The sequence below is a fragment of the Clarias gariepinus genome, chromosome 1 (assembly GCF_024256425.1).
Source record: "Clarias gariepinus isolate MV-2021 ecotype Netherlands chromosome 1, CGAR_prim_01v2, whole genome shotgun sequence".
In the NCBI taxonomy this organism is placed as follows: domain Eukaryota; kingdom Metazoa; phylum Chordata; class Actinopteri; order Siluriformes; family Clariidae; genus Clarias; species Clarias gariepinus.
The window spans coordinates 48,608,191-48,631,623 of NC_071100.1; the positions used below are offsets into that span (position 1 = coordinate 48,608,191).

A 23,433-nucleotide genomic window follows, 5' to 3' on the forward strand; every position below is an offset into this window, starting at 1 on the left:
TTGAGGTTGAGCGGCGGAGGCAGCAGCACGACGTCCTTGAGGTCGAAGCAGGACGGAGGCGGGAGCTCGATGTCATCATTGAGGTCAAAGCAGGACAGAGGCGGTATCTCAATGTCGTCATCGAGTTCGAAGCAGGGCGAAGGCGGAAGCAAGACGGCGTTGAGGCCTGGCAAAGACGGAAGCATGACATCATCGAGGCTGACGAAGCAGGTCAGTGAAGGAGCTGGCTTATGACTTTCAGGGCTTTTTGGCTTGGCTGGGCCCTTTACTGGGCTCTCTGGCTTGGCTGGGCCCTCCACTTTTTAGGTTTGGCATTCTGTAACTGTTGCTGTGCGTAGGCTTTTGATGAGGCATATATGCAGAGGTAATTTGCCAAATGCCTAAATGTAAGTGTACATTAATTTGAAATAATTTAATTTCTTAGGAAGAGTCTTTTAATAAAGGAAAAACAGAACATAACCAAACAGGAACTAAACTAGACAAGGAACTAAATATAATATGGAGCGAAACATAACCAAGAGCTAAACAAGACTAGGTGCTAAATAAGGCTATGTGCTTAACAAGACTATGAGCTAAACAAGGCTAGGAGACGAACAAACTAGGAGAATATACAGTACTGGCTAGGAGAATATACAGGCTAGGAGATAAACTGAAACAATACCTCAGAACATAACAGCAAGGAAACTAGGGCTGTGCGATATGGACAAAAGAAACCTATCACGATTTTCTTGAACAATATTGTGATTTCGATTTTATTTACAATAATTTGACACACAGACATGTTTTACAGTGTGAATATGAAACAATTTTCCAAAGGAAAATGAATAGATATTTATTAAAGACATGTCTCTAAAACAGACATAAGGCAAAAAAAATCACCTAGTGAAGGTGTAACAAAATGTCTCTAGAACAGACCCATTGTATGGCAAAAAGTAAATGTGTGTGTGTGTGTGTGTGTGTGTGTGTGTGTGTGTTAGGGCTGTAGCTGACTTTAAGTATCAAAAAAACTAAGGCACACTGTTATGCGGTAAAATGCCTCCCTGCCACGGATGGTCCACTCCATCCCCCCACACACACACATAATTGATATCAAATATTATATTATAACATAAATTCAGTTTATGATTTACAAATTACAAATTGCACCAAACGAATTTGATTATAAAATAAGCAATATAAAAAAGACATGTTGTATGTCCTTTTTTTTATTGTGGTGTCCTAATATATCCTAATATATATTGTGGTGTGGTGTCCTATTGTGGTGTTCTAATATATTTGATAGAGATTGTGTTGGGGGGGCAATCCGTGGCAAGGGGGGTATTTTAGCGCATAACACATACATTAAAATTAATAATTATACAAAAACACTATGTTGTGCAACTTTAATTTCAGAACAAAATATTAAAAAATTTATAGCTCAGGCATAAGTCTTTTCTGTGTTTTTCTCTTGCTGCTTTTTTCTTCTCTTGGCTCGCTAATATTTTAATTGCTCCCCTCTATTTTGCAGCCTGCACAGAACGCTCCATCAAATCAATACACAGCTAACTGGTTGCGTCTCCTTGCGCATTGTGGGTGATGTAAGCGCTTCTTCTTCATCGGTGTTTAGTGGCGCTGTGTCACGCCAAACAAATAATTGCGCAAAAACATAACGCAAGCTTTTAAAATTATTTCAAAGAAATAATAGTTCGATAAAAAATCGATAATATTTACTCGAGGAATCGTTTTATCTCTAGTGTGTGTGTGTGTGTGTGTTTGTTTCTGCAACCTATTTGTCGCTAAGCTCAGTCTCCTGTTCTCGCGCTCTGTTTAGACACGCTGCACTGTGATTGGTTCAAATAGCATATGGGAGCGCGCAAAATAAAATATATTTTTAAAAAGTCTGGAGCGCGCAAAAAATGTTGCTGTAAGGCGATTTAGAAATCGTGCATATTCACATCGCGATTTCGATACGATTTCAATTAATCGCACAGCCCTAAAGGAAACTAAACAACACTTTAACACAAGAGTACATAAACAACACATAAACAAAACAGAATCGAGAGTAGAACAAACGAGGAGCTACGGGAAATGGCATGACACCAAGAACTAGAAACATTAACACCAACCTAACAAAACAGATGCCAGACGCAGAGCAACTGAACAAAAGGCTATTTATAATTAAACTAATCAGCCACCTCTGTTCAGGTGAGCGCTTTCATCACCTGGCCGAGGTGCACTCTGGGAATTGAAGTTCAAAACACAAATGAAAATGGAGTCTGGGCACATGGTGCCCTCTGGTGTTTACCTTTGACACATATCCTATATCATGTATATAATTACATATTTCATATTAAATATAATAACAGTATCAGCATCCCATCCAATCAGATTACTGGTCTGATTACAAATCACTGTGTTTAAGGTTACAGCCTGGGTCCAAGTGCCTTTAAAATGCAAATAGCCAAATTCGAAAAGAAACACTTCCCATTTAAAATTTTATTAAAAATTCGACTTTAAAATAAATCACTTAAATGAAAATTAGCAATGAGCCATTGAAATCTGTCATTGAAGGTTAGTGTGACCTTGACTTTGTACTTTGTCCTAATCCTCTGACTGTACTCCCAGCCTGTAGCACACCTGAAACTGAAAGGGATGAAGAGTTAGATGGCAACAGAAGATGCCATTGGGTGTAATCCAAATAGTGGGTGATAGGGATCCTCTTTTGGTAGTACTGGAGAGTGAGATGGGACAAAACAGCCCTGAGTTCTCTGTCCATCACATCAGACTGCAAAACAAAAGGAAACAACAAGCCTCCACACAAAACAACTGCTCTATCTACTGGATCAGACCTGGTACCTTCTTTTAAATGAGCAGTCTGGTGACATCTGAAAAGTTAGGTACAACCCTGAGAAGCAAAAACATTTCTGTATGCCCCAAATACTGTAGAAGTGGCATAAAATATTAAAGTCGAGGGAGTCAAGAGTAAAGTAAGATTAAAGACTAAAGTGATTTATCCATAACCACGTTAAGCCTTAACCTTAATTTTCTATGTCATTGCAATCTATATGGGTGGCTTTGTACATCCACACCTGGAGGAGTCTCAACGTGATTCTGTAAGAATTTAGTAAAACAAGGCAAAAACAAAAACATCAGAAAATTCCATTCTTTAATGTCAATGTGCAGCTGTTTAGTCCCAATCCTGTGAGTTCTCATCAAATTGTGTTTTTTTGTGGAAATGTTCTTACTTGTATTATTCCCCGCTGCTCTGATTTCAACTGTCTTTTTTAACAATTCAACTTCACCAAGTATTTGGTGATTGCTGAACGTATTTTCCAAGTTATAATAACCTATAATTGCCAAATTCCAGTAATTTCAGCTCCCCTTAGTTGTCCAATCTCCTGGACAGTTATAAATACCACCTTAAAATGTAACTTAAACAACTAATTTAAAAAAGGACTCCAATTACATTATACATACAAACAGTTTTTGAACAACATTGATTTGGGTTGTACAACATGGAGTAAAATTGTCAGCAGTTCTGACAGTTAAATGTTTCCAAATTTAAAAAAGTGTGATAAAATCATCAACAACAATAAAAATAATTATAAGTTAATTCTTTGAAGCATTTAACAAAACTGCATTGTCTATTTCATTAAGCCCATTATTTAAATGTTCTGCAGCTGTTAAAGGTACAAAATGTAAAGGACAAAATGAACATTGTGGCATATTGTTACTGGCCTGATGCACTCTGATTAGACGTCTGTAACTTAGCAACTGACGTCTGGGAAAGGTTTTTTAAGCGATAGCTTTATCAGTTAGGGAAAATCATGTAAAGACTGGATAATAACAGTCATGTCAAATGCTTGATGAGTTCTATGTTGTATGACCTTTAAAAAAATAGTACAACTTTCAAAATTACGTGTAAAGAACGTGCTAACACAAAGTCATTTAAAGCTGACAGCACATTTTGACAGGTAAATCTTTTAAAAAAGATATGTTTATGCTTTATTCCCTTGATACTGTATAATTAGATTTTTTTTGTGAGTTTGATTGTACAGTAGAAGCTTTTTTTTTTGCCCATTAAAAATTGTTAAATCATTCTTGATTATTTATGTTCATAATACCTGCATAATGTGGTGAGAATCATATTAATGATATAAAACAGTCAGTTCTTGAAATTTAGATGTTGGAAGCAGGACAAATGGGCACGCAAGTGCTAGTGTGCCACAAAATGCTACAAAGGTTATTGATAATTATATTTAAAAAGGTGTCAGAACGCAAAAGGTCAGAGTCCTCAAACAGATCCCTGTCCACCACCAAAAGCACCTGCAATGGGCACTTGAGCATCAGAGCTGACCCATGAATCATTGGAGGAAGGTGGCCTGGTCCGAGGGATCATGTTCTCTTTTCCATCATGTGGATGACAGTGTGCGATCACATCTACAACCTGTCTTTATCTTACTGTTTCAATTGCTGCTGGATTTTATGAATTCCCTTCAGGATCAATAAAGTATGGATGGATGGATGAAGCTATAGTCTTGTGCAAATAACAAATTTTGGTGATTTTTTTATTAAAAAGATGTTAAAACAGTCTCTCTTGGAAATGGACAAAATGCACATTTTCAGCAAACATTGATGCATAGTTATTTTTTATGTCATAAATTGAACAAAGATAAAAAAATTAAAAAAACATTATTGTGGCACTGTTTAAAAGTTTGGGCACCCTACATAAGCAGTACTTAGTAACACCTCCTCTGGCAGGTCTCACATTTGCAAACGCTTTTTGTAGCCAGCTAAAAGTCTGTCAATTCTTGTACTTGGGATTTTCTCCCATTCTTCCTTGCAAAAGGCTTCAAGTTCTGTAATATTCTTTGGTCGTCTTGCATGCACAGCTCTTTTAAGATCTACCCACACATTTTCAATGATGTTTAAACCAGGGGATTGTGATGGCCGTTCCAAAACCTTCAGCTTGCGTCTCTTGAGGTATTCCACAGTGGATTTTAAGGTATGTTTAAGATTATTGTCCTGTTGTAGAAGTCATCCTCTTTTCAGCTTCAGCTTTTTTACAGATGGTGTAATGTTTGCTTCCAGAATTTGCTGATATTTAGTGGAATCCATTCTTCTCTCCACCCACGCAATGTTTCCTGTGCCACTGGCTGAAGCACAACCCCAAAGCATGATAGATCTACCCCCATGCTTAATAGTTGGCAAGGTGTTCTTTTAATGAAATGCTGCTCCTTTTTAGGCTTCTGCAGATGTTCTGTTGCATACAGTACTTCAGACAGGATTTTATGACGGGGATGCAGATAAGGTTTTCTTCTGCTAACACTTCCATAAACATCTTGTCTGTGCAAGCATCACAGCACAGTGGAACACCACCACTCCTGAGTCTGCTAAATCTTCCTGCTGGTTTTTTGCAGTCAAATGGGGTTTTAATTTGTCTTTCCTACCAGCATACGAGTAGTTCTCTCCGAGAGTTTTCTTGGTCTTCCAGATCTCATCTTGACCTCCACAGTTCCCCTAAACTGCCATCTCTTAATTACATTTTTCACTGTGGAAACTGCAAGCCGACAACGCTTTGCTATCTTCTTGAAGTCTTCTTCTGCATTGTGGGCATCAATACCTTTTGTTTTTTAGAGTCTTACACAGCTGCTTAGAGGAACCCATGGTTGGTGAGTGTCCGCAAGTGTGTGCACAAGGTTTGAAGTATTTGTAAAGCTTTGAAATTGGCATCTACTAATGACAGCTGTTGCCATGCATCAGATCTAACAAGCTGAGTAAGGTCTAAAACCAGGTAAAAAGAATCTGAGACTCTGGAATGCTTAGAGTGTCCAAACTTTTGCACAGCGCCATTATAATTTTTTTTTTTTTTAATTTATGGCATAAGAAGTAACTATGCATCAATATTTGCAAAAAATATCGTGCATTTTTTCCATTTCCATAAGAGACTGTGTTAACACTTTTTCAACTAAAAATTCATCAAAATCTGTTATTTATTAAGGGATGCCTAAACTTTTGCATAAGACTGTATCTATCTATCTATCTATGACAAAGAGCTAAAGGTCTTGAATCAGCCTCCAAATTCTTCAGATCTCAATTCAAATGCATCTGTGGGATGTGCTAGAAAATTTTTAACCCATCGAGGCCCCACGATGCAAACTCTGCATCTGATCTGTAATGCAGTAATTTTTTGAATTACGTCAATGACAGCTCCATTAAATATTAAATGTGACCTTATTTGAAAGTAAAACAGGTCATGAGCATTTAAGCCTCTATTAAACTTTTAATAAACAGCACTGGACAACACTTGTTCAAAACAGTTACATTTTATTTCTATTGTACTTTTGACAATACACCTTGTCAGATTTACAAAAATCGAAATGTAGATTTTATTCTTTACATTGTTAAGGATTTAAAAAACAACAGTTAAACAACCCAACACTTGAAATTTTTCTTTACGATCAAGACAAAGAATTTATATTTGTGATATATATATTCTCTTGCCTGTACAGGGAGAGAAAAAAATGATAAACATTTATACTGGTGTTCTGGACTGAGATTTTTAGAAACTACTAATAATTTTTTTATAGTACAGAATCCTGATTAATTATAAAGGATATCTGTTATTTACCACCAGTAGCAGAGGCATTAAGTTGCTTATTGCAGTTTCTGTTCTCCCAAATGTGTGTAATTGTTGTACTGTAAGCTCTACAGTGGTAGGACACACTGCTCACACACATTCACTTTCTACTCACAAAGTGTAATCCAGTTCACACACAAACAGTTTGGATTTGCACTAACACAGTTTTAGCCAGGATAAGTTGTGTTAAAGCGACCGGACTGGCCAAGCCTGTGTAGTACTGGAGGTAGTCTGCAGTACACAAGAGCTTTCATCCATGTCTTATTGTCGTTCACCAAAACACATCTTCATTAGCACTAAAACGGATTAGCGATTTTGCAGTTAGCATCATTCCAGCCGCTTGTGCGCATCATGACACACCTCTCAACTCTTCTTACATTATCAACTTGACCAGGACTTTGCATAAAGAAATGAGATGGTTATTCATCAGACTATTGCCACTGCAGTTCCAATCCAAGCATATGGAAAGGCTAAATAAAAGTCTTCATCAGTCTCTGGTCATCTTCATCAGCAGTGATGTATGTTAAATCCACATAGTTTTCCTTTCTCTAAGCGAACATCCAGTTCATTTGTTGAGGTTAAGTAGATATATTATTTTAACTTACAAACAGCAGTGACACACAGCAGCAGAAAAATGACAAAGAACGACTTCATCTCTTCTCTGTGAATGTTTGGCAAAGGCTCTGTCAGGGCCGTTAAACGATTAAATGAGGACTTATTTACAGCTTGTGTAAAACAGAACCATGAAGGCTCTACTGTCAGGAGCAGACATGATCCAATCATAGGTTGACAAAACCTAATTGAACCAAAGTGAATTAATCAAATGCAGGTATATCATTATCAGAGTCAAAAAACAAAAAACAAGGGTCACGTGATTAATGAACAGTGTGAATCAGAAACAAGAACGAGAAGCAAAATGCATTATAGTACATATAAAGTCATTTTCCTTGTGACAGTTAAATTTGACTTTTATCTTAGTCCCTTTAAAGAAAAAAAAGAAGGAAACAAATAGAAGTCATAATAATGGTAACATGTATAGTAAACACATTTTTATTATAAAACTATAGATGTCCATTTACCTTTTTGCATGTCCGTGTAAATCAATCTTATGCAAACCAGCTCTGTGTCATTTAACTCTAGAAAATCTGACCTTGACTTTTAAAAGTTGTCCTTTGTGCAGATCTGCTCCAGCAAGTACCAAAAATTGTCAAAATTTTCGTTTTTAAAACCAATTAATAGCCAATTTATGCATTAGATCACTCATGGTTGTTTTGATTTTTTTTTTATATGTCAGTAACATAAATATAGGGGCCAATGGGGAGGTTAGTGGCATGGGGAGGCTGGGGCTGAGATAGACTGGAACTTGAAATGGGCACTGGGATAAAGCCTAGTGCTGGTCATTGAGGTGAAGTTTAACATGGGCTATGGTTATGGCCTGGAATGGCTGCCTCTTGCCCAGCAGGGAAGACAAGGAACTAAAGATTTAGGTCATGACACTGCTGAAACAGGGCACAGCATTACTGGGATAGGGCAAGGCATTGTTGTGACAGAGTATGGTATGACCAAGTCACATGCCAAGCAAGGACAGAGTGCGAGGGTGCTCTGAGCAGTAAATGACTACAGTCAGGTTAACTTTCAGGTTGACTTTTCATAGAGAAGTAATTGAAACTGTAAATTCCAATAATTGTAAAAACTGCAAAAAATCTTAAATAAGTCTTCTATCTGGCAGCACGGTGGTGTAGTGGTTAGCACTGTCACCTTGCACCTCCAGGGTCCGGGTTTGTTTCCCAGACAGGCTCAATTCTTGTCTCTGTGTGCACAGAGTTTGCATGTTCTCCCCGTGCTTTGTGGGTTTCCTCCAGGTACTCCGGTTTCCTGCTCAAAGACATGTAGGTTAGGCTAATTGGCGTCCCCAAAACTTGCCCGTAGTGTGTGAATGGGCGTGTGAGTGTGTGTATGTCTGTGTGCCCTGCAGTGGATTAGTTTCCCGTCCAGGGTGGACCCCTCCTCGTGCCCTAAGTCTCCTGCGATAGGCCCCAGGCTCCCCGCGACCCTGAATACACACATTCATGACTCACAAACACATTTGAAATGTGTCCAACATTCCAATCTTTTAAAGCAATTGAAAATTTTGTTTGACGCTGTGATTGTGCGTAATGTTACCTGTAAATTCTTTTTGCTTGTTTGTTGTTTATTCTTAAGAATCCTCTACCTGATAATAAAGGCCAGCACTCATTTATCTCTAATTTACTTTATTGCTTATCTTTTTTTATAATAATAATAAAGGACGAAGGAACTTCACATGTGTTCAATCTCATATTCATACTCCAAGCAAACAAACCAAGAAATAATCAAAACAACAATAAATGATATATTCGCTCGAATGTGCATTATATATAGTTTATTCACTTGTTTTTAGATACAGTATGTAAACAACCCTAAACCTAGAAAATAATAAATAAAAAACCAACTCTACTAGACACTAGACTCTATTTGCTGGAGCAGACAGGTACCTACTTTTTCAGCATTATAAAGTGTTCCCGCCCAGTGTTTCACCATATAGATTAAAGTTCTTGATTAACACGAGTTAAACCCAGTGTGGTCTTTAATTGTTGTATCCCAACATATGTTGTACATTTCAAGATGTTTTTATGATGTTTTTACGACAGTGGGTAGATGGTGATGGTATGTGCTTTCAACACCAATGAAACAAACATACAGAACCGTTTCCAACACATCAGGACTGAACACAGGAAACTCTGCTGCTGCTGCTCAATACGTATCATTACGTAATTACATACAGAATTAGAGCCGCTTTACTGAACAAAAAAAGGTGCTCTTTACATGTACACAAATTGATTTATCTCATTCAAACTCTCCCTCCTTCCCTTAAGATCTCAGAAGAGCTCTCACATCCTTGGCTGGCAAAAAGCCAACTGAGAGATGTTGAGAAAGTGCAAGCCAAAATACAATTGTACAAAATTCAAATGTGTGCACCTGAAAAAATGTGTTTTGCCCAAAAAATGACTTTTTTAGGATTTACGGATCATTCTTTACAGAGCTTATGAATGTGTGAGTTTTTTTATATTCACAGCTAGATCATTTAGACCTCTCAGACATCATCCTGATGCATTGTTAAATTATTGATAGTCTATATAAAATATTATTTAATATTGTTTACGCTGCGATTCTTTCAGTTCCTTAACCTAGCCGAAGTGCCGTGCTAGTCCGATGCCTAGTTCACCTATATAGATACACCGATGCTATACGAAGGAAGATATTTGCTCTGAGGCCTGGGACTCAATTAATCAATGTCTTTTAACAGAAAAAAATCTTGCAAAAGAATTATAGCTAATGGACATCATGTAAAGATCGTACAAGGATGCGTAGTCAATGTTATTGGCAGAAAATTTCATGTCTTTATATGAGGACATTTTAGTCTCAAAAGGTTAACCAGGACAGGCAGAGAACTTTTGTGCCCAACCCCAACCCCAAGTTCTTATTTAAGCGTTGGTCTTTCAATGGAGACATGACTAAGTTCTTAGATGAACCACAGGAAAAATCAACATTCTTACATTCGTAGAAGCTAAAATGAAACCTGACAATCTGTTTTATAAATTATAAGATGTTATTTTATAAATTAATAGATTTCCTTTTTATTCTATTACATGCTAACTGGGCTAGTAGCGTCAATGTTTCCCTGTGACATCAGCATGACACACAAGCAAAATGGAAAAACACAATAGGTTAGCAAACCAACAAATGAGCAAAGACTAACCTTGAAGTGAGAACCTGTAGGGCTTTAGTGCTTCTGTTTTGCATGTGTTCAAATTAGTTCACATTTAAAGGTTTTAACAGAGCTGACTATGATGTCATTCAAAGAGCTCAGACACATCAAAGCAGAGATGAAGTCACCCTTAGTCTTCTTTCTCTTGATCTTTGTCAGATAAAAGAATATATTTTCATAAATGAATACATGAACTTCTGCTTAGAAGTACTGCAAAAAAAAAAAACGATGTGGATCTGGCAATCATCACTATTGATGAAGAAAGCCAGAGATTGACAAAGACCGACACTCCATTATCACTCCAAACTGGCATATGGTTGGATCGGGCTTAATGGGACTGCAACTGGATCGAACAAATGGCAATGGTCTGATGGACAACTATCAACTGTAATTTCTTTATGTGGAGTCCTGGCCAACCTGTTTACATAGAAGGTATGAACAATTGTGTCATAGTGTTTGCAACTGGCTGGATTAATATGAACTGTGCAACTCTTTGTCCAGTTTACTGTTAATTGAGCTTTGTTTTGGTAGAAGATAGTAAGACATGGGAGGCAAGTAATTTGATTGAATCAATTTAATCTAGAGATTTAGTATATGAGTTAGTTTTATTTATATCAGATATAATTTTTCGAATATATAAAATCTGCTCTTTTGTGCATTTTAATAAATAACTACATAAATAAATACATAAATAAAAAAAGACTTGTTTTCGTGTAATTGTTGGGGTGAGTGTTTATGTTGTGTTCAAAGCCACGACTCACCTAATGCAACTGTGATGAAACTTAACTTCAGGTTTTAAGACTTTAAATATTCATTACATATATTTTCTGAAACTTGTAACATTGAAAATTAAGGTTGTATATAACAAGTGCATAACAACATTTCTTAAACACACCTGGTTATTCTTGGTATTCTTCATAATGATATTTATTTACAGTTTTTAGTACATTACAAAGATGTCACACCAATTAATTCTCAGAAACAAAGATGCAAATTTGTTCATCAAAGAAAAAACAAGAAACAAGACCCTCTAATTATGAAGATTAAAATCACTATATACTGTATTCCCTTTTCAAAAGCGAAATACACACAGTTCTATCTATGGCAACACATCCTGGACTTTATTTTAAGTCTAAATTGCTAAACCAAATTACTGTATGTTGTATGTGTGCGCATAATTTATGCCAAAATTCTAATTCAGCTGTAAGTCATCTATTTGGCATCTTCATGCGCAAGAACATTCACAGATTAGCCAAAACTGTAAAATCATCTGCATAAATACGTTTATTGCACAGATATGTTAGCAGCAGATTGGTTAGGTAGGACATGACATGGGGGAGACATGTTTGTCCATCACACCCCACAGATCCTCCTGAACGTGTCAGGGTACATTATTCTGATGAAAAAAGCCACGGTCATTAGGGAACACCATTGCCATGTTGCTGATGAAGTATACGACTTGATGTATTTTATCAGCAACAATGTTTTATAGATGGTGTATTTCCGAGAAACATTCCTATGAATTTTACAGACATTGTAACAGTGAGTTTGGAAATAAATAAAAAAATTATGTGCCATTATGCAAGATCTGAGAGAGTTGAATTTTAGCTGGAAAATTAGCATACATACCGAGAACACCTCCCAAAACTTACTGTTTTGGAGATGCTCTGAGCCAGACATCTAGACTTCGCAATTAAGCCCTTGTCCAATTCGATCACATCCTTATATTTGCCCATTTTTACTGATTCCAACCTATGAACTTCCAGGATTGACTGTTTACTTGCTGTCTAATATGTCAATCAGCCACAACATTAACACCACAAATCATTAACACATTAAAATTGATTATCAATTATATACCATAACTGATGAAAGGATAATGATCACCCAAGGCTCATTTATGCCTGTAAGGACCAAACCCCAGCCCATTTAGCCTGATCTCAAAGAAAGGCCAGCGTAGCAAAACTCAACAGAAAGGAACCAGAACACTCAGTGCATCCCAGCCCACATCGCCCAAGGCCCGGCAGGCTACCCAGATCCCAGCCCTCCCTATGGAATGCACAGGACAAACAAGTCCAATTCACAGAGGCATCATGCCAAACCCGGAGGATCAGCTGCCAAGGTCTTGGTGCCAGACACCACAGCAGACTTCAGAGCTCTTGTGAAGTAATGCCCTGAGGTACCAGAGATGGCACAAGGGGGAAACCACACAATACTGAGCTTAATTTTAATGTTAGGGCTGATCAGTGTATATTTACCTCTTGGAACATGCCACTGTAATGAAATGATCAATATGAATTACTTGTGAGTGCACAGTCTGCACAAATATAAAATACTCTATGTCTAATACTGTAATTGTGGAGAGTGCTGTATTTAACAATGCTTTGCTTTGCTTTTCTGTAAAAAGGGAGAAATTCAACAGGCCCTGGGTTCTGCATTTTGGAAGTGAAAATATCTTGATTTAACGTGTCTTTGTAAAGATTTTAAATAATGTTAACATATTATATTGTAATAGTATATACCTTAGTGATTTATCAATCTGCCTTCTGAAATCTGATTGGCTGATGTGTCCCAGGTAGTAAGACTTTACTGATTCATAACTCTCAGCTCATTTTCAAAATATTGATCTAAAAAATAAGTTTTATGTCACCTTCCTGAGCACCAGGGGGTGGTGTTTCAACACATTAGTAGTTCTCTGTTTGCTCCAAGATCAAACTCAAATTATCATTGGCATGCTCCTTCCTGGCTTCATCACCTGAGATAACTTTCTACTTTGAGTCCATGCCATCAACTACAACAACACCACCACTGTGGTGCAATTTTTGTCATTTTTTCCTGTGCTAAAAACTGGAAGGTGGAAATCCCAGAAGATCCAAAGCACCACTAAGCCTTGAAGCACCTGCCAGGTGACAGGGGTCCTACGACGGCCCTTCAGCATTCACTCTGGCCATGGTCACCCTAAAGCAGGGCTGAAACAGACGCTCAGGCTCCGCCCGCTGCTCGGCACAGTGCAGTTTGCTACTTGGGAAATGTTTACGCAAACCCTGAGGTCCGGTGGAACAGTTGGGAGCAGGACTCGTCTCACAGCCTGCATCACATAAGAGAAGTAACACAAATGATCCATTAGATAAGGGGTCATATGATGTATTACATCACTCTTAAAACTTTCTTAAATTTCTGAAAGAATGTATACAGTATACAGTGTCAAGGGAAATTATGTGAAACGTTTGGATAATACTGAAATAAATAATTTGTCATGTAATGTGATCTGGGCCTGTATTTACAAAGCTTCTTAAGCCTAAAAGTTGCAGTGATGAAATTCCAAGAAAATTCTTAGAATTATGATACTTTCTTAGAATCAATCCTATCAATCTAAAAAGGATTACAAGTAATAAAATCAGTATGGTGAATAAATGTAAGAATTTAAATAAATTAACTACTGTGTAAAAATTTGTTGCTTTAAAAGTGAACACATTTTTAACATTTGGCTGTTTTAATTAACTTCTGTAAAAATCTGTACAAGTATTAATTATTCTATACTGGCATTGTATAGCATTTTACACATTGTGTGTGTGTGTGTGTGTGTGTGTGTGTCTGCATAGGTGAAAATTGCGGACAAATATCAGAGTACCCCAAGTCCCTAATTGTGGGGGGAGGGAAGTGGGGTGCACCTCCCCCCAGTTGTGTTTGCTCCGCAGTGCCTCTAGTGGAAGTGTGCGGTAAATATGTAGTCTGCGATACATCCTTCCCACTAGGGGCAGTGTGGAGCAAACGAAGCGTATCTATATCCGGTCAGGTGATTCAAACTGAGTCTAATTATCCAGACCAGAAAGTGTTAACTGTATTTGTATTCAGTTGTGATCATATTTGTTTATGGTAAATAAAGAAAGAATTAGAATACATTAATAATGTTTATCCATCTACAGTAAAGGTTATGTTTAAATGTAGCACGTCTTAGGGTTAGGGTTAGGGTTATTCACCCGGCTGATGCTAATACATGTTAATGCTACACACTGATTTTACACATTAATGCTACACGAATAAACCAGTTTTTCTTTCCTAAATGTGACGTTCAAAATTTTTTTTTATGATTTTGTGATTAATGTTTAATGACCATGTTTAACATGGTAAAATGCGAGATGACGGCAGGAACCTTGTGTTGCAGCGCATACGCACAACACGCTCACCGGGAGTGACAACAGCCCCAAGTAAGTGGAATCTCAGATCTTTTCATGGCAAAAACAAAACGTGTAGCCTGTTAGTGCTTTGTTATTTACCGATGTATTTAGTTAGAATTAAAGTGGAACGGAGCCAGTTAACGTGCATGCGCGAGCCCAGCGATCCGTGCTCAGACTGCCAAGAGCTGATTTCTTTACACCAGGGAGCAGGGGGGCTCTTTCTTCCTTCTCCCAGTTTCTCTCTCTCTCTCGCTCTCTCTCTCTTTGAATTCCAAGTTTTAATTAATCCTCTGTGCCTTGTATTACGAGCATACTTCCTTCCAAAAGCGGGCTCATATTCCAAAACACTCGTAAACCAAATCAAATTCCTATAAGAAATTATGGAAACGATTACGATTACCCACAATTCCGTAGCACAAAAGAGATAAAAACCGTTGGCTCAGTTGTGATCACGTGACGCTCGACGTCAAAAGAAGAAGCACATGTGTGATACATGATACTTGGTACTCGTAAACAAGACTTGTAAAACTCTTTGCTCGTCTTGTGGAACACTCCCAAACCATGTTACTCGCAATCCGAGGTTTCACTGTAAATCGTCAGAGTAACAGACAGCTTTCTCCACTGCGTGTTTATGCTGTGTGTACTTATTATTCATGGAAATAATTCGGGTAGCAAGTTTTAAATAATAATTATATTATTAATGTAGTCTGTACATTGTATGTACATTTGCTTCTTAATGAAGTGATGTGTTGTTTCAGTTAACCACTTCAAAATAATGATAACATGTGTTTTTGGGCTTTATAAAAATGCAGTGTGTTGTAACAAGATGATAATGTGGCAGTTATCATTATTAGTGCTATTGTTGTGATAAACAGTAGATGTTTGTGCACTTTGCAATCTGGTAGTGTTTACACCAAGCTAAACATAAAAATGTCCAGAATCAGGAAGATTAATTTAGGTATTTGCATGTTATTATATATTGATACACTGCAGTTAAATAATTATGCAGCATAAAATGAAAATTAAACCAACAAATTCAGAAGCTGGAGTGAAAGACTGCATGACATAACTGGACCCAGGGTTTAGCCTGAAGGTAAGGCTGAACATCATATCAGAGCTTCAGTTGAGATGCCAAATGTTTAAGGATGTTCTACTGATGTTTGCAAAGGTATGTGTTTATTTAATCCTATTCTTTAAATTTCATCAATTTCATTAACTTGGCCACACAATCAGAATCCCAGCCTAGCTTGCAGATCTTGGGAAAAAGCTTCAAAGCATACAGTAACATCCAAACGTTTCAACCCCAAAAAACAAAAGTGTCCAATTGAGGACCTAAGCCAACACATTTGGGTTTATAGAACCCAAACTCATCTCTTTTTTCTCACATGTTCATCATTCTTTCTCCAGAAATTATTATTTCTTTATAGATAATCAACCGATCCCAATGGTTAATTCTTGTGCTTATCAGAGCATTGTGATATCGGATCATGCTCCAGTGGTTATGTCTATAAAGCTCCCCGATGTCCCTCAAATGAATAAACATTGGCGTTTTAATTCATCGTTACTGATAGAGGACGATTTTGTTAAATTTATGGAAGACCAGATAGTTTTTTTCTTAAACACAAATGAAACACCCGAAGTGTCACATTTAATTGTTTAATATGAAATTGTTTAATAAAGAAGATTTGACCAACCAAATTAAAGAAATTGATCGGCACTATGCTCTATTTAAAAACCCTGATCTGTCAATTATTAAAGAGTAGGAGCCAATTTTACACATGGTGACAAATCTGGGAAACTCCTAGCTAAAGTCTTGGCTCGTCGATTAGAGAATGTTTTACCCTCTATTATATCTGAGGACCAGACCGGTTTTGTCAAAAATTCTTACTTTAACATTCGACGCCTTATGGATATCCTGTACACACCATCAGAGGGGATCCCTGAGTGTGTCCTTTCTTGGGATGCTGAAAAGGCTTTTGATCGTGTGGAATGGAATTATTAATTTAGGGCTTTAGAAAAATTCTATTTTGGTCCAAGTTTTATCACTTGGATTAAATTATTACATTCAAGCCCTATTGCCTCAGTTCTGACAAATGCTCAGCAATCTCAAACTATTCAGCCTTCAGCGGGGAACTCGTCAGGGGTGTCCTCTCAGCCCATTGCTCTTTAACCTTGTCATTGAGCCACTAGCAATTGCATTCCGCAGTTGTAGGGATATATCTGGGATTTGGAGGCAGGGAGAAGAACATAAAGTTTCCCTTCTACTTTTTATATCAAATCCAATCTCCTCCCTGCTACATGTGCTGTCATTGCTCAGTGAATTTAGCTATTTTTCAGGATATAAGTTGAATTTGCACAAAAGTGAACTTTTTCTGCTAAATAATATAGCACTAACAAGAAGATTGTGTTAAATTAGATTGTTGAACCAATGGTCACCACTGTCCATGTCCCTGGTGGGACGCATTAATGCCATTAAAATGAGTGTTCTTCCTAACTTTTTATGTCTTTTCCAGTCTGTACCTGTTTTTATTCCCAAATCTTACTTTGGTGCTTTAGACTCAATTATATCTTCTTACCTTTGGAAAGGTAAACATCCAAGATTTAATAAGTCCAAAGATCTAAAAGAGACGGTGGCATGGCTCTGCCTAATCTTTGTTTTTACCACTGGGCAGCAAACATTCAATCTGTCATCTTTTGGGTATATTTTCATAATCAACCTAAATGGCCTGCCTGGGTGGAAATGGAGATAAACTCTGTCAAAATGGTACAATAATGGCATCAAGCTTTGCAAAGATCTGTTTGTTGACCATAGGTGCATTGTTCTCATTTTTTCAGATATCTGCAAGTAAGACACTTCATTCGCTCTTTAATACCAAATTTCCCAAAGGCTCCTACTGCGAATATTCTAGATAATCTCCTCTGTTTATCCCCGCTGCTGAATATCCCTAATATCCACTATTTATGGTGGATTGATGGGTTCGAGTTACACCCCTTTGTGTAAAATTTAAACTGCTTAGGAGGAAGATTTAAATCTCTCACTGTCAGATGATACTTGGAATTCAATTCTTAAACTTGTCAACTCAACTTCCTTATGTACAGCCACTCTTTATTACAGTTTAAGGTTGTACACAGGGCTCATTTCTCCAAACTTAAACCCAGGCGTTGTTCCTTTCTGTGATAAATGTAAAAGCAGAGAGGCGTCTCTTATTCATATGTATTGGGCATGCCCGAATTTGGAAAAATTCTGGAGGGATGTTTTTAAAACCCTGTTGTACATATTGAAAAACAACCTTAAACCAGACCTTCTGATTGCTCTTTTTCGGTATCACTGGAGAGGAAGATAAGCATCTAACTCCAGCTAAACAGCGTTTATAATGCTTTGCGACACTCCTGGCCAGGCGTTCTCTTTTATTCTAGTAGAAGGTCACCCACTCCCACCCAGTGGCTCAGAAAAATTATGTCCTGTTTGTCCCTGGAGAAGATTCACTACTCAATCCGTTATACAGACTTGACATTTCAACAGGTGTGGAGGCCCTTCCTTCACTTTTTTTATATACATTTATAGTTTGATTCCCTTCTTATTTAATTGTTTAATTGTTTGTTTTCTTTTCCCTTTTTTTGCATGCAGAACCAAAAAACTTCCAGCTCCATATTCTTTTTTTGTTGTTGTTGTTTTCCTTTCTTTTTTTTTTTTAATAGCTGGCGTCTAGCCTTTCTTATGCATGTAAAACTGGCTTGGAGTCAGGGAGGGGTGCGGTGGGTGCTAAAGGGTTTATAAAGGGGTTATAAAATCTATATTGAAACATTACATGTTTACCCTGTTATATCCCTGTTTAAAATCAATAAAAATATTGTTGAGAATTGTTATGAGCCAAAAATCGTGGAACAGGTGATTTTATAAAAAAAACTATAAAGTTTTAGTCATTCATTTCGGTGAGAAGTTAGATTATTCTACAATTTTCAGTGTGAGATTATGCTTCTGCCATAAAAAGAGGAACACATCTTAAACATGGGTGCCAATAATGTGAGCAGGACTGTATATAAATAAACCTCATTTAAATTTTATAGAATATGAGAGAAAACAAAAGCTAAAATCTGATTTATTGTCCTATATTCAGATTTTGTACATGTATATCACAATTAAAAATTTAAAAAACTTTGGTCAATAAAATAAAATGTTTGTGCATTCATAGTAATTCTGTAGAAAATGCTCCAGGTATGTTGGCTTTACTGACCCAGGTTTTGACTCATAGTGCCGTTTCACGGTCAAAGTATGAGACAAACTAGTTTTAAACTTCCCACAGGAAGAATACATATACATATTTTTATACAAGCATAACAAACATAAAAAAGACATAATTTGTCTTTTTGATCTTCTGCAGATTTTGTAAATTTGCCGACTTACAAAGAAAGGAAAAGTCTAACATTTTTTTCATAGGTGTATTATTATAGGAAATGTTAACCAAAAATCCCAACACAAAGGTTATAAATTGATTTGCATTTTAATAAGTATTTGATCCCAAGCCAAACATGACTTAGTACTTGTTGGCAAGCACAGAGGTAAGCCATTTCTTGTAGTTGGTTACCACATATCTCAGGAGGGATTTTGATCAATTCTTCTTTACAGATGTTTACCTTAAGGTTTCTTGCCTCCCTCCATAATTTTTTATAGGGTTAAACTCTGGAGGCTGGCTAAGGCCACTCGATTACCTTAAGTTTCTTTTTCTTGAGCTACTCCTTTGTTGCCTTGGCGGTATTTTTTTTCGTCACTGTCATGCTGGAAGTCACATTGACGACATCTTCAGTGCTCACTAAGCTGCTGGCTGATGTTTTGTAGCCCATTCCAGCCTTTACATTCCATCCTGTCTATGACATCCTTTGACAGCTCTTTGGTCTTGGCCATGGTGGTGAGGTTTAAATGGAAGATAGAGGTTCTAAGTTGTCGTTAAGGCCACGTTCTTAAATGGCAGGACTAATCTACATGAGTACATGAGCACATACCCAGTCTGTGGAAGCCAGGATTATTGTTAGTTGGTAGGGGATCAAATACTTACACCCCTATCTCAGTTAGACAGAGCGGCCGTAAGTACGGTTCATTACAATTCACCACGTGTTTTGGCGTAGTAACTTCGTTTCCAATCTTTCCGCACGAAAAATAACCCATGATTAATTTTTTTGTTGGCAGTCTTCGCGGAAGCTCCCAGATCCACATAGGTGAGATAGGGGTATAATTTTTTTACTTACTGGAATGCAACCTTTAATTATTTTTTTCTCTTTTTTTATTGATATTCTGTCTCCATTCTTTAAAATAAACCTATGTTAAACATTATAGACCCTTTATTTCTTTTCAAGTGGGCAAACTTACGAAATCTTTTTGGAGTAAGCCATGCTGTGTCGCACTTTTGTTTCTGTTTCTTCCGCACACTCTGTGTTATAAACAGATTACATGGTGAATTATTGCATTGATTGGCACTGTTGAATAACGTGTATAGCCGCGCCCACCTCGAGGGAAAAACGCGCAAACGAAACCTGCCAGTCTGTCCGGATCTGGACTGCAGTCTGACATTTAGTGAAGGCTGATCTATAGTTTACTATAGTGTCTGGTGTAACCTTACAGTTTCAGTGCTTTCAGTGGTAACTCTATGTATACACACAAAGATACAAACCAGGGTTGATGTATTGTGCCTTCCAGTATTTACTGAATCAGTCATTTGTAAGGACATGATAGTAATGTCATATTTCTGTTTGCATAATGTGCCTAAAGGAAAGTAACTCATTATGGCTTAATTAAAAGTATATAGTTTTTAGTTAACATCTTAAGGAAAGGTTTATATTATGTTGTATAATGTTATTGATGGTGGTCTTTTTTTTGTTTTTTTTTAGTTTAGAAAAAACTAAACACAGTGACTGATATCGCATCATCCAGTACTGAGGAGCACGAGGAAGATGAGAAGTATTTACTTGGACGTCCTAATTCTAAGGAAGCATTGTTACGACAGTCTCTGTGGCATTGTTGCCCTCAATTATATTAAAATGACTTTAAATACTTGGTTACATTTGTATTTATTCATTTATTTTAAGCTGTTAAGACTTTTAACAACTCGCATAAAGTGGTGTACACACCGGATTTAGTAGCACTTTACTTGCTTTAAATTTATTCAACAAGCAATTTTCAATAAAATAACAGGTTTTCGGTGCATTTATTTAAAATTAAACCCAAGAAATCATAAAAAAATGACATTATTGTTTTTTTATATTGGGTAAAACTTTCTTTAACAATCTTAAGATTGTTGTTTTTTACGATTGTTCCTAAAGTAGAGGTTTGTGTGTGTGTTTGTCTCCATTTGTGACTTAAATAAGTGTGTGTGTGTGTGTGTGTGTGTGTGTGTGTGTGTGTGTGTGTGTGTGTGTGTGTGTGTGTGTGTGTGTAAAATGGGTTTTGGGGTGATGTTCACCGACCCAGCTCGCTGAGAGGAAGGCCGTTGTCCAGCTGACTGGGCTTAGTGTTGATAAAAAGGATGCAGAGGACACACACCGTGATGAGGAAAGCCAAGAGAACAACTGCAGCTATGGACAAACCTATGAGAGCACCAATACTACAGAGAAAAGCAGGAGACAGATAAATAGACAAAAAATTTAAGGTGATAATAAATTCAGGCAGCTTTCATTAAAAGACCAGCACTAAGGAGGATCCATCCATCTAAGAAACTCTGTAGTCCAACTACAGTAGGGACAGTTGCAGGCCAATAATGACTATTGTATTTATTCCCATTTTTACAACATTCACACACACACACACACATTTACACACTATGGGCAAATTATAATTTGGAAATGCTAATTAGCCTCATTTGCATGTCTTTGGATCGTGGGAGGAAACCGGAGAACCCAGAGGAAACCCACCAAGCACCGGGAGAACATGCAAACTCCATGTACAAAGGCTGTGGGGTAGGCATTGAACCTGAGCCCTGCAGGTGCAAGGCAACAGTACTAACTACTTCGCCACCGCACTGCCATTGAGGTGGATATCATTGCAAATATTTTCATTCTTTTATTCAGTAGAATCAGCACAAGGTCATCTCTTTATGTCGATTATTATCCATTTTTGTAGAACAACTTTTTAGAAACTCACATTTTTGCATTTCATTAACCTCAGATGTTTGTTCTTTTTCATGCCATTGATTTATGTCGTACCTTGTGTGTAAAGACCTTTACCACTCATACATTCACACACACAATAAACGAATTGCTACTGAAACTCAACAATTTTCAGGCAAGTCCCTCCGAGTCCACAAAGGGCCATGGGGGTATTATTTTATTTGCATTTAAATTGCATAAAAGAGGGAAAGTGCACATGATTTGACTGATATTTTAGCTGAAAAAAAAAGACTCATTTTGGGGTTGTATGTTAACGTTTTTTTTAGGAACGTAATAAAAATGTGAAGAACTCCTTCATGATAAATTGTAATAAGTTGTACATTTGAACTGTATTTAAATTTCATGTGCCTAAAGGAAAGTTGAAAATTAATGTAAGGTTTATCCAAAGAAAAATTAAAAGCAAAAGCATAAAATAAAATTAAAAAGCAAACTAGCATTTTTCTAGCATTATTATTATTATTATTATTATTATTAGCCTAGCATTAGCATTAGCGTTAGCAGCAGCAGCATGGTGGCATAGTGGTCAGCACTGTTGCCTTGCACTGCCAGGGTCCAGGTTCGATTCCTGCCTTGGGTCTGTGTGCATGGAGCTTGCTTGTTCTTCCTATGATTTGTGGGTTTCCCCTGGGTTCTCTAGTTTCATCCTATAGTCCAAAAACATGCAGATTAGGCTAATTGGCATTCCCAATTGTCCACATTGTGTAAAAAAATTAATAAATACAATGGCCACCATTGGCCTTCATGGTCCCTTGTTGGACTACTGAAGTTCCTGGAATTATTATTATTATTATTATTACTAATAATAATAATAATAATAATAATAATTAATTAAGTCTGTAAGTATAATTTAATATTAAATCAAGCATTATTTTCTTTTTTTTAAGTATATAAAAAATTAATTGCAATAAACAAATAAATAATATACATTCTATCTGATGTAATTGTCTTACAAAATACACTGTGTTACACTCTTGGAAGAATAAAGTACTAAACTGTACCAACAAGGGGAAAGATCTTCTGTACAAGTAATGCAATTTGCTAAAAAAAAAGTGCAAATTACTCTTAAAAATTATTATTTATAACCTAATAATAGCATATAATTGCTTTTTGCCTATATCTATAAAAATAATGTGTAGAGCAGTCTTCAAGCCAGAGAATTTTGTCTTAATTACTATAATTTCTGAAGTTTTCTAATAGGCTTTGTTAATTATGATAATGCACTGTGTGTGCCAAGCTGTGTAAAAAAAAAAAAAGAAAATTAGAAACTCTTTTGAGAACCATACAACCAATCATTCAAGATATCTATATCAAGATAGAGACTAAGGAAAAAACAGCTTTCATGTGAAGCAGTGGAGCCTTTGTGTTGTCGAAGTGCATGAACAGCTCCTTACCTGAGCCACCACATGTATCCATACTCGTAGGGAAAGAAGCTGTTGGGATCATCGCAGCAGTATTTAATGTCATTGAAGCCGCAGCAGAACTGTGCACGCTCGTCTCCGCCAGCTTTCGGACACATGAACGATCTCACCAGCTCCTTCTCCACGGTGTAGTAACTCGAGCACACTGCACTCATTCTCATTCATCTCATTCAATCAGCTTACACACACCTCTCTCTCTTTCTCTTTCTCTCTCTCTCTCTCTCCTTTCACTTTTTAGCAATCAGCAATCCCCAGTACTTTAACCTAACCCCT

The 23,433-nt window shown here is 37.0% G+C and overlaps 1 protein-coding gene across 1 annotated transcript; it reads right to left on the minus strand.

Moving 5' to 3' along the window:
• Positions 1-13,258: 13,258 nt before the first annotated feature.
• LOC128529314 (protein shisa-like-2A) lies at positions 13,259-23,315 on the minus strand. Its single transcript, XM_053502740.1, has 3 exons — positions 23,134-23,315; positions 21,044-21,180; positions 13,259-13,494 (listed from the first exon to the last, which is right to left on the minus strand). Exons 1-3 carry the CDS (start codon positions 23,313-23,315, stop codon positions 13,325-13,327), a joined length of 489 nt encoding a protein of 162 aa, XP_053358715.1. The 3' UTR covers positions 13,259-13,324.
• Between the last annotated feature and the right edge of the window lie 118 nt (positions 23,316-23,433).